The 12,046-nt window shown below is 58.1% G+C and overlaps 1 protein-coding gene across 1 annotated transcript in view; it reads right to left on the bottom strand.

Moving 5' to 3' along the window:
• Positions 1 to 7,520: 7,520 nt before the first annotated feature.
• Positions 7,521 to 12,046, bottom strand: part of IQSEC3 (IQ motif and Sec7 domain ArfGEF 3) — a 109,175-nt gene continuing 104,649 nt past the window's right edge. The window contains exon 14 of the mRNA XM_087442920.1: positions 7,521 to 11,195. Within this exon, the coding sequence (XP_087299046.1) occupies positions 10,761 to 11,195 (435 nt within the window). The 3' untranslated portion in view covers positions 7,521 to 10,760. The remainder of the gene's footprint in view (positions 11,196 to 12,046) is intronic.

Genomic DNA, 12,046 nt, shown 5'->3' with positions numbered 1-12,046 from the left:
GTAGATGTCACCCAGAGCCACTGCCCAGTGGCCAGAGTAAAAATCTGGCCAGGGTGAGTTCCATCCCAACAGCCCCTAGGCCATCCTCAGAGCATCCACCATCGTTTGCCCAGATATGCAGGCTTCTCAACTGGCGAGGACAAGTTCGTTGGCACACTGGGCATGAGCAGATGTCCAGACTCCTGAGTTCTGGCGGTCGCCTTCTGCCTCCCTCTGGACTGCTCCGTGCACCTGTGCTCACCCTTCTTGGACTAGTTAGTGGGTAAAGAAGGAGGCAGAGGAGAAAGGGATGGAGAGAAACTGCTTCAGCCAGATTGCTGTCATTTATGAGACCGGGAACCTGTCCAAGCGAAAGGTGGGGCAGGCATGGTGCTCTCTGTTGCCGCCTGGTGGCAGGTGGGAGCAGTGCCGCCTCCCCTGGCCCTGCCTCTGACCCCCAGAGCACCCTTCGCAAGAAGGAAAGCGCCCTCACTCCTGCCCTCGGGATGGATGGACAGGCTGCGCAGCTCTCCTTCCCTGTGTAAGCTCTCACCCTCTGGAAGCCAAATACTTCCCACATCCTTCTCCCCATGGCCCCGGGGGGCTCCCCAGGAGAGTCGGCTTGCTTTGGGGCAGCGCAGCTGGCTGGAGACATGGAGGCCGAGGCCAGCCAGGCTCTCAGCCCCCTGCCGCCTCCCCAGAGTGCTCCTGTGTAGAGCCGTGGTCTCTCCAGCTCATTGTAGGAATTTACGCAATTTGGCCCACTGGTGGGGCACAAGCTCTCTGCAGCTTGCTGGGCCCTGAATCCCGCAGTCTCTGTCTCTGCAGACACGCCCTCTCCCGTGGGCCCCCTGCCCCACATAAATCCGCCAGTACTCTCAGCTGCCCCAGCTCCCCCGGCTTTAAACTCACAGCCGTCTGGGAAGGTCTGGGCTCCGGCACAGGGGGCTGCGGGGGGCAGTGTGTCTGCAGCAGTTCCTCCCTCAAGTCCCTGGCACTCAGGGTAGAACCTCTGTGGCCCGCGGGTCCAAAGGGGTCTGGATGGGGCGGGTTGGGGCTGGAAGGACAGGGTGTCAGGGAAAGGGACTTCTGGCCAACTGCACAGCTCGTGGGAACCCACTCATCCTGGGCCCACAACATGGGCAAGGAGCAACAATTTGACTCTTTGAAGTGACCAGGTACTAATACAGGTGTGTGGGTGTGTGCATACTTGCACATGTGTGCAAAATTTTTAAGTGAATGCCTTGAGGCATTTTCCAGTTTACCACAGGCTCCACCACTCCCTATTACTCACACCTGACCTTTTGACACATGCACGTTTGAAGGCATTTGAATTCATAAGCTGTGCCTGAGGAGAAGAGCTGGGAGCCTCTGGGCAAGGGAGGGAACCAGAACCCTTGCTTGAGCAGGAGGGGGAAACCGAAGGCCCATGGTCGCAGGAGTCCTGGTGCCTCGGACGCGGGCAGTCACAGGACGGCCACCAACTCCAGCTTGTTGATGTGTGGACTTCCCATTCCGTAGACCCTCTGATGCTATTTATTCATCCTGGGTTAATGCCCCCTCCCACCCAGGCTCTTCCCTTCCCCAAAGAAGGGTGGTGGCTAAGTCTAATTTCAAAGCTGGATCTAAGATGTCAGGCCACAGCAGCCCCCATGGCAGAAGGGACTCCAAAGCCAAAAAGAACTCAGTTGGATTTTCTGTTGTTCAGGATCATGTCTGCCTCCCAATCCCACCAGTTCATCAGATATGCTTAGTAATCATCCCCCCTTTCCCCTTCTTTCAGGCAAAAGAGTTTTTACCTGACTGTGGCTCTCCTCCACTCTGTGAGGCTAAGACTGTCCCTGCCTTCTTGGCACCCAGAGCTCCGCCTGGGAATCCCCCCTGCCCGCCCTGGCTGGACTTCCTGCAGAGCTGGCTCTCCAAGGCTGTTGGTGTCTTGGGGTTTGCTGTCCCCAGCCACTCACCTTGGTTCTCCCCTATGTCCCCCTTGACGCGGCTGGGCCTTGGTGCCTGCCTGGGCTTGGACTCTCCCCATCTCATCTCATCTGAGAGCCCCTGGCCTTGTCTGGGTGTGGGTTGCCCTTGCAGGAGCTGAGGAGTGAGCTAAGGTATGCTCGGTCGCCTCCCCCCAGCCCCTGGACTGGGAGAGTTCTAGGAGCTGAAGAGAGCCTTGAACTCTGCTGAGATTACCTCCCAACCACTGGTGAGTGGGCTTCCTATGTGCAAGGTCGTAGGCTGTGTGTGTCAGGTTGGAAAGGCATCTGACCAGGGGAAATTGCTCTCCTGTCTAGCCGGGCATCCTTCTACGGCGTCTCCAACCCTGCTCCGTGCAGCTCCCTTAAGGGAGGGGCTGGCTCTGGTGTGGGCCTCCAGGAATCGCCTGGGCTCCACCTCCAAACCACCCTCAGGGTGCAGGCCCCTAACTTCTGGTCAGGGTCCCGTGTCTCTGCTGCCCCCGTGGGCAGGAAGCATCAGCTGTGCCCTTTCGTTTTGTGCCAGTACTACCCAGGGTCCTCAGGCCAGAACTCCCCCCACCCCAGTCAGAGAGAGAGAGAAAGAGAGAATGTAAGCCACCCGGCCTGCAGCCTTGTAAGCCCTTACACGCCAGGGTGAGCAGACAGGGTTATGGGACTGGGATTTGGGGCAGGAGAAAGGAACAGAATCACATGGGGGGCAAGAGGGACATAGACTAGGAGGCTTGGAGGAGAAAGGGATGGGCTTTGGGAGGAAGGAGCGAGGACTGGGGTTTGTGGGGCTAGAGTCAGCTCACAGGAACGGCCAGCACCTTGTCCTAGAATAGCCAGGGAACAGAAGGAGCTCCCTGGATGACCCTTTCTACCCCTACTACCTCCTTCTCCCCTCAGGCCTGTGGTGGCCAGCCTTTAAGACAGCTCCCGGGGACCCTCACCTCCTGTATTCACACCCTTGCTCCACAGAGTGTGGGGGGTGACGGTGAGTGACCTCTGCAGCTAGGTCATCAAAGGCACTGTGGCTTCCATCTTGATCTCTGGGATCACTCGCTCTCAGGGAAGCCAGTCGCCGTGCTATGTGGACACTCAAGCAGCCCAATAGAGAGGCCCACATGGAAGGAGCTGAGGCCTCTGGCCAAAAGCCATCACCAATGTGTCAGCCAGGGGAATGAGCCACTGTGGAAGTGGATCCTCTAGCCCTGGTCCAGCCTTCAGATGGCTGCAGGTCTGGCTGACATTGGCTGCTACCTTATGAGGGGCCCAGAGCCAGCAATGCCCAGCCAGGGCATTACCTGTGCGACGCTCTTTTTCATGATCAGTCTTATCCAAGGCTTGTCAATTTTATTAGTCATTTCCTAGAAGTAACTTTTGGCTCTGTTAGTCCTTTCTATTGTATATGTGTTTTCTATTTCATTACTTCTGCTTTTGTCTTATTAGTTCCTTCCTTCTACTTGCTGTGGGATTATTCTCTTATTCTTTTTTGTTTTTAACTTCTTACGTTAAATCGTCCCTCATCCGTAGAAGACAGCAGTTGGACTGACTAAGCTGTCTGCTGCCAGGCCTGACACCGGGACTCTGTGACTGCCTGTGATGGCTGACCACGCTCCCTTGCGCCCTGCTTTCTGTTCCCCTGGGGGGTTGGGAGGGAGGCGACTTCCAAGCCCAGATGTCTGGGAAGGAAAGAGGACTAGGGGTCCCTGGGGTGGGGGTGAGGGGTAGCAGGTCTGTCTAGGGAAGTGGGGAATGTGGGAACAAGAGCCAGCTCTCCTGGTGGTCTCCTGCCTTCCTGCAGCTAGTTCCCACAGTTTTTCCAGAGCCTGCCTTGAGGTTCTTTAGGGTCATGGGAGCAGGAAACACTGAGGTGCTAGGGCCTGGCTCGTGGGGTGAGGACGCCTGGTTCCCCAGAGAACGAAGCCACCCAGACCTGCAGGGAGGATGGGAGGAGGGATGAGGAAAGAGTTCCCATCCCTCCTGCCCATCTCCTGAGCTCTATTCCTCATCCTCCAGCCTCTTCCAGAATGGAATTTTCCACAGAGGACCAGTTCTGCCTCCCAGCTAGGGCATGGGGCCTGTCCCTGGCCTGGCTGACTTCCTAGGAAGGGGAAGGGAGCAGACAAGAACTCAGCCTGAGACTCCAGGCCACTGGGCTCTGGCTGGGCCTCCCGTTCTCCTGGAGGAAACACCTCCCCCTGCCCTGTGAGGGTCTCTCCCAAGGGCAGCAGTGCCCGGTGGTGGCCTCTCCAGGCCGTGCTTTGCCCTTGGATAGAGAGCTCTTCTGAACGCCTTCTCCCCTGGCACCCCTGATCTGCATCTGTGACCCCAGCTGACACCTTGTCAGAGGAGAGGGAATTGGTGGGAGGTGAGTAGAGCAAGTGAGGGGCCCACTGGACAGGGAGGTGACAGGTTGTTAGAGTAGTGTGGGGTCCTACAAGAAAGCAGCCCTGAGCATCGGAGGGGCAGAGCGCTAGTGAGCTAAGGAACAAAGCAGATGTCCCTCCCCGGGCCATCTCCCGGGCAATCTGAGAACAGTGGGCATGCGCGTGAGCAATTCCTCACGGGGCCGTTTCCCGGGGCCCCAGTGTCTCCTGGCCCACAGTTGTAGCCTGTGCCTGCTGCCCCCTCCAAAATCCCTTCCTGCAGGGGGCCTCAATGAGGACACCATGGGCAAGTGAATTTCATCCTGCTGTCGCCATACGTTGATGGATGGTGCAGTGATCAATGAGGCACGTCTGTCAAGGCTGGGGAAGGGAGGGAGGCGCGCCAGGGCCCACAGCAGTGTTCCACCAGCCCCACTGTCAGAGGAATCGATCTTGCTACAGTTTATGTAGTTCACGCTGGGGTGGGAGAGGTCATCAACCCGAGGACCAGGTGGGCACCAGGCCATGGAGCCCATCCTGTTATTATTTTAAATGGCAAACCTGAGTCCGCTTGGATTGGGGTGACAGAGAGGAGGTGGACAGAGCGCTGCCTGCAGGCCCCAAGGAGAGGGCACCTCCACATCAGGAGCTGCTCTGGACAGCGGCTGCCCTGTCCGGCACGGGCCAGCGTTTCCTCCCCGCCCATGTTTGTCTTCTGGGGTCTGCAGGGCAGCCTGGGTCCTCCTCTGCAGCCCAGCCCTTAACACCACCCCCACCCACCCTGCCTTCTGGGGCCACCTGACTGCCTGCTTTCAATCCACCTCCTTGCCCATAGAATATGGTGACCATCCATCCCGGGTTTTCTAGAAGCCCCATTTTATTATTTCCTCAGTAAAGGTGGCTTTTAAATGCATTTAAGTAAGATTCAGTAAGAATTTTTTTTTTTTTATAATTTTATTTATTTGTTTTTTTCCCCCAAAGCCCCAGTAGATAGTTGTATGTCATAGCTGCACATCCTTCTAGTTGCTCTATGTGGGACACGGCCTCAGCATGGCCGGAGAAGCGGTGCGTTGCTGCGCGCCCGGGATCCGAACCCAGGCCACCAGCAGCGGAGCGCGCGCACTTAACCGCTAAGCCACGGGGCCGGCCCTCAGTAAGAATTTTTATGTAAGTAAATTCATACCTCAGGAAATGGTCCTTTGGCTGACTGTCCCAAGTTTCTGGCTCAAAAAGCTGTAGTCATTCCGCCCTGTAGAGGTGGTCTCTGAACTGCCCACCTGCCCTCAGACCTGATCTTGACCTGTGGAATTTGCCTCTGTGGAGGGGCTTCCTGTCGAGTCTGAAACAGTCCCTCCCTCACCTCTGTTGCACCACCATCCGCCGTGTGAAAATACTTGCCCCATTGGTTTACTCTTGGCGGCACCACCACTGTGAGATCCTCGAGAGCAGGAAGCTTGCTTGTCCCTTTCACGGCACGTCCCCTGCCCAAGACCAGTGCCCACTGCACACCAGGTGTTCATAAGCTTGTTGTTGGATTTTCCTGGAGTTCCAGCACTGGCATCTTGTTCTGGCCTGTTGCTCTCAGCCAGAAACCTGCAAACCCTGGGACCCCTTACTGGAAACAGTCCAAGTCAATGGCTCATGAGTTTACATTTCCTCATCTGAAGGGTCACTACAAGGGAGATGCACTGACTATAGCTCTCCATCCCTATGGCAGATGGACTCAGAGGGGCCTGGAACACCAGAGGGGCTCTGTCAGAACAGGATGGTCTCCCTCTCTCACTAGAGGGACGGCCAATCCTTCTAGACGGGCTCAGGGGCCAGAAGACATGGAGAATGGTGGCACCGGCCCACGTCCCCCCACAGATGGCAGCAGGCCATTTTGGCCCTGGGCCCTCTCCCAGGCTGGGCTGAGCTGGGTCTCCTCAGGGATGCTCTCGGGGGGCCAGTCCTCAGCTTCCTGGCCCAGAGAGTTCCCAGAGAGGGACAGGTCATAGCTGGCCCCAGGCTTCTCCTGGAATTTCCCATTCCCCGGTGGGAGGGTGAGGCCACGTGCCTTCTCACTTTAACAGGGGACAACGGCACCCAGCCTGGGGAGCTGTCTGGGTTTCTGGGTATTCATAGTTCTGGTCACCAGGAGACCTGGATGCCCTCTTTGCAGGTGTCCCCGGACCAGCCATCCCGGCCAGTTGCCTTTCTCCCATGGTGCAGTCCCTCTGATGCCTCAGCTTTGCTGGAAGGCTCTCTCCTCCCTCCCCTGCCAGGAGAAATCGCCCTATGTCAAGCCCCTGTCTGTGGGGCCTGATCTAGGCACTGCACGTAGCTGTGAATGCTCACCCAAGCACCTCGAGTCTCTCTCCAGCCCAGATTTCAGTCTTCTCTCTTGCGTTACAGCCACTTGGCTGTCGCCTTATCCCTCTGCAGAATCTTGGCATCCCTTCCAGCTCCCAGCAGGGGACCTGGCACCCTGCGGGGCTCGGTAAATGTTTGCTCCATTGCACTCTGTGGCTCCAGGCACTTTTCCCGACAGTGTTCCCCGGATCCTTTCACCTGAGCCTGTCTTACCTCCATTTCAGCAAGAGTACACCCCAGGGCTTGTCAAACCAGACCCTGTGATTGGAAGGTCAGGCTTCCAGAGCTGATGTCTGGTGAAAACCACCTGAGGCTGATGATCAAGCATAGTCCATGGAACCTGACCCTCCAACATACCCCTGCTCTCCACTGCAGAAAGCCAGGCTGGGCAGAGGGGTCCTAGCCTCCATCCCTCACTCTGCCGGGATGCACCCTGGCAGCTGGGGTGCGTCCTGCCTCCGAAGCTGCCCCTGGTCTCCACTGAAACCTGCTGTCTCAACAACTGGCTAAAGGCTGAGTGTGTGTGTGTTGGTGGGAGTCACCTTCCTGGCCCTGAGCCCACAGCTCTGACCCGGTGCCCACCCATCAGATGACTCCCCGCACCCATGCCTCATTTATTTGAGGCGAGGCTTCCTAATCCTGTCACATCACAGCTGGAAGCACGTCACCCTGGGGACGGAATGACGCCGCTATGGCCCGAGGAGAGCGGCCTGGAGCCTGGCTGCCCAGCAGAGACACCAGGCCTGAGGGCATCTGAAAGTCCTTTTGCCTGGACTCTTGCAGTTAGATGCTCTGATTTGAGGTGGGCCCTCCCTCTTGGAGAACAAAAGAAACAGAACCGACACAGTTTGCTCAAGTGACATATTTCAATATAATCTCTAAATCTCTATGAATTAAACAGATAAAATACCTCTGGGCTATTTTGTTACAAAATATTTGCCATTTGGATTAGTCGCTGGGTGCAGCCACCCTGCCTTTCCCTAGAGAGGGTTCTCTCCAGGGGGGAAGGGCATGCGCAGGGAGGAGGGAGTGCAGCAAGAAGGGAAGGACGGCAGAACGCGGGGACGGATGGACAGATGGTTATCAGGAAGCTACTGGGCACAAAGAGACACTCTGGCAGGCTGTGGGCGGACAGGCGGGGGGTCCAGGGCCCAGGGCTGATAGATGTGTCCTTTGGACACAGGCAGGCGGGCGGGCTTCCAGCTTAGGCTGCCAGGGCAGGATCTCACTCCAGGTCTTGAGGTACAACTTGCCAAAAATGGGTGGGAAAGCTAGTTTTGTCTCCCACTTCTGATTCTGGAGTTGGGGCCAAATAGCTAAGATTGAGGGAGGGGCCCAGGTCCCCCAAAGTAAGGCCTAGAGAGTTGACAGAGTGGGGCCATGTTGGGGTAATTGGGCATGTACCCAATAGGCCGTGTCTGGGAGCTCAGCCAGCACTCCACTGCCCCTCGGCCTTGGGAGAGCAGGAGGGCCCAAGAGCATCTCCAGCTGGGCCTCTGGAAGGGCTGGAGGCCCTGACATGGCCACTGCCATGGGGAGGGGCAGGAGGCTCGTCCCACGTCTCTAGGGGCTAGGCTCTGGGAACGGGGACAGATGTGGGTCCCAACCTTAGCCCGTTGCATGATGAGGAGAGGGAGGTTACAGACACTAGGAACTCCGGCTTCCCTGACAGTTAGGAAGGCCAGCTGCACCTGCCCCAGGCCTTCAGGAATTAAAAGCCCCTCACAGCTCAGGACTGGCTCCATGTGCTGCTGACCCCAGACTGGTCTGCTTCCTAGGCCGGGACTCCCACTGCTGCCAGGGCGGCCCAGGGCAGCCACCGCAGCGACCAGGTGTAAGCCCCTACAGGAGAAGGACAGTGAGATGCCTGAGCGCCTGGGTCCTCAGAGAGAGGTTCCAGAAATGCACCAGCCTTAAGACCTCTGCTGGTCCTGTCTGGAAAGTCGGGGCTTCAGCAGAGATGGGCAGAGGGGCCAGAGTCGGTGTGCCCATCAACTGGGAGGAGGGCACTTGGTCAACCAGAAGCACTATGTGAGCACAGTGGGGACTGCACCCCTTCTTCAGCAGCCCCTGGCACTCGTGGTCCCCACCCCATAAACATATTCAGGCACCTCATAACTCCTCTTCCTCCATAACTCACTCCCTGCCGCCCACCCGTAACTCCCACTCTATGTCCTGCCCCTCATTCACGATCATCCACTCCTACCCCACAACTCCACTGCCTCCCACGACCCTGACACCTGCTGCCCCGGCCAAGGGCATCAGACATGTCTGGATTCATGACCCCATCTGTCAGCCGCTCCCTTCCGAAAGGCTCTGATGGGAGCAACTCTGTTCCAGAAAAGACACGGGAGAGGGGCCAGGGCAACAAGGACAGGGGAGCAGACCTGCTGGGGAGCCACAGTGGGAGGAGACAGCAAACTGGCCACAAGTTACGGAAACCGGGCTGACAAAGACAGGGCCAGAAATAAACTCGCTGGGTGACATCATAGGGACACCTGGTGACCACACACATACATACGAAACTAGGTCATCTGGAAACTCTGAAGGCGGGGAAGAATCTGCGCCTCCTAGCTGGCCCAGGGACGGAAGTTGGGGTGTGGGGCAGGGGTCGGGGAGAAGCAAATTCACTTTAGACCTGGCCAACATTCTCTTCCATCTCCCGGGATGCTTTGAAAATGGGCTCCAAGTGGGAGGGGATCTTAACGAAAGATAGCAGTGAGCTGTTGGCACAGGATTGGAGAGTCCAGCCTGCTTGGGACAGATACCTCCTGAAAGGGCCACGATTGGGGCAGCGGTGGTACTGCCCTGGAGGTCTCGGAGGCTGGGCTGCCTAGGCTCCGCGGGGCCCATAAAGGTTGACTCTCGGATTCTGCTTGAACCTGAGGTCAGCAAGCCCTGCTTTGCTCTCCTGTGCAATTGTGAGGGTGTGGGAACTCTTAGCTACCCCAGCTGGCGGCGGCAGGTCTGGTGCCTTGGTGGGGGGAAGCAGGGGGTGGGGATTTAAAGGCTGAGGGGCTACTTTGGGATGGCAGAAGGGGAAATGCCAGTGCCCCTGGAGCACCAGCTCCTCTCGTCCATGTCTGCGTCCCAATCACTCACGGAGACCACAAGGGAGCCCTGACTCGGGTCCAGATCCCACCTCTGCTGGCTGCATTTCCCCTCCCGGGGCAAGTCCCCGCCCCTGCTCCCTGTTGCCGCATCCACAACGGAAGAAATTAACCTGGTGCTCTTCGTGCGTGTTTAGGTTTACGCCCCATGCGCAATTTGCGTTGGCTGGGTATTATCTGGGGCTACGGAACGAAGAAACTCTTTAAAAAGGTGCATTTTGCAAATACATGACCTCACAATTCTGCAGGTCTGTTGAATTGACCCAGTGAGAGCTGAGAGTGGCCCCCGTTTCTCTCCTCCCTTTCTTGAAGCTTTCCTGGAGTCTGGGCAGCCCTGAGCAGGCAGGGCCTCAGCTCCTGAGAAAGCAGGAGAAGGCCCCGGGAGGAGGGGGCGGATGTGGTCAGGACAGCCAACATCCCTGGGGATGGAGGAGCAGCCTCTTGAGACCGTGGGCTTAGGGGAGGGGAGCAGGGGCAGCAGAGAAAGCCCCCTCCTCATATCGCCTCCTGACCTGGCCCCTCCAGGGATCCAGGGCCAAGCCTCCTCCACTCATTGTGGCATCTAGTGCTGGAGTGGTAAACCAGGCCACCTTCTGTCCAATGCTGGGGTGTTGGCCACCCAGCCCCTCGCACCTGCCCACCCAGCCTGAGTCCTACCAGACTCAGGACCCAGAAGCTGGTTAGGCCCTCAGCTCCTGTTTCCTCCAGTTCATGGTCCAAGTGGCCAGAGTGGTGGCAGGAGCAAGAGAGCCCAGCCCCAGAGAGTGAGGTGGTGTCTCCAGCTTTGGGACAGGGGTGCTCAATTGAGGAGGGGAAGCATAGTCAGGCGAGGCAAACTCAGGTGCCAGGGATGGGGGTTCTCTTGCCAAAACGACAGTGATTGGTGACCAGGAATGCAGCGTGCCAGGGGGTGGAGAACAATGAAGGGGCAGTCGGGCCGCTGGATGCCCCCGGCAACCAGCCCTCCCGGGACCACAGCGTGGTGGCAGAGTCTATACAAGGCTCCTGGAGCCGCTGGAGTACCGGCGCCGGTGCAGCAGGGCGCCGGGTGGGCAGAACTGGTGAGGGTGGTTGTAGGGGGGTGGAGGTGGGGGCAGCGGAGGCTGGTGGATGACCTTGACAGGGGAGCCTGGGCCGCCCAGGGGTGTGGAGCCGCAGGAGTCGGAGGAGGACGAGGCATAGCAGGAGAGAGCCTGGCTCAGCAGGGGCTCCATGCGGGCCAAGCAGGGCTTGTCCAGGACAATGACCTTGACAATTTGCTGGCACTGCACCAGGGTCCCCGGGGGCGTGGGTGGCGGCAGTGGCAGCGGTGGGGGCTGCTCTCTCGAGGGGCTAGGCTGCAGGTCTGGCAGCGGCGCCGGCGCTCCCCTCTCGGCCCCCAGCCCGGAGCTGTGCTGGGACGTTTGAAGCCTGTTGTGAATTGACACCTAGTTTAGAAACAGCCAGAGAAGCATGAAATGTTACAAGACTACTTCCCAGCTGCTAGGACTGGCTACCCTGAGCCTCCCTCCCCACTCTCCTGTCTCCTGTGCCCTCACTCTGACCCGCACCCTATCTCTCCACCCAGAGGAAAGCCGGCTGCAGACAGAGGGGCTGACCCTGGGTGGAGTCAAGAGACTGTGTTCTGCCATCAACACTGAGCAGCCTCCACTCTCTAGGCCTCAGTCTCCTCATCGGTGTGATGGGCGGTTGGACCAAAGCACTCGAAGGTTCTGCATAACTCTGCAGTCTGAATTCATGGACCTGCTGAGTGGATTCCCACCTCCCTCTCCACCAACTCCGAGCTTGAAAAGCAAGGGTGACAGTCTTTGTCCCCTCCCTGCCTCCCAGGGGTGTGTGGAGGATAAAGGGAGACTAGACACAGACAGGCAATCCAGCATCTTTCAGCCTCTCAAGCCCCTCTCCTCCCACCGGCTCTGTTAAAGGAGAAGCTCATCGTCACCGTTGACATCACGAGGCACCCAAACCCCAGAAGGCTAGGGACCTCTGATGGGTGACCCTGACCTACTCCATTCTCCCAGACTCCCCAAGGCCATGACCATGCTTTGAGAGCAGCCCAGACAGCCAAGGCCAGAGTCAGGTTCCCAGCTGCCTTTCTGGCCCAACCTGGGTCCTGGTTAAATTTGTCCCACTGCAGGAGGGGGTACCCCAAAAGGACTCTAACCTTTACCCTCTGGGTGGGGCATGAGGAGGTGGCCCCCTCCCTCAGACCATGGAGGTCACTGTGAACTAGCCTGGCCTCCTCTTACCCTCAGGGGGAGGTGGAGGAAATGGGTGG

The sequence above is a fragment of the Ceratotherium simum genome, chromosome 17 (genome assembly GCF_057802395.1).
Source record: "Ceratotherium simum simum isolate JZ-2026a chromosome 17, ASM5780239v1, whole genome shotgun sequence".
Taxonomy (NCBI): Eukaryota; Metazoa; Chordata; class Mammalia; order Perissodactyla; family Rhinocerotidae; genus Ceratotherium; species Ceratotherium simum.
The sequence above is the reverse complement of the archived record's forward strand: the minus strand, read 5'-3'. Positions and strand labels throughout refer to the sequence as shown.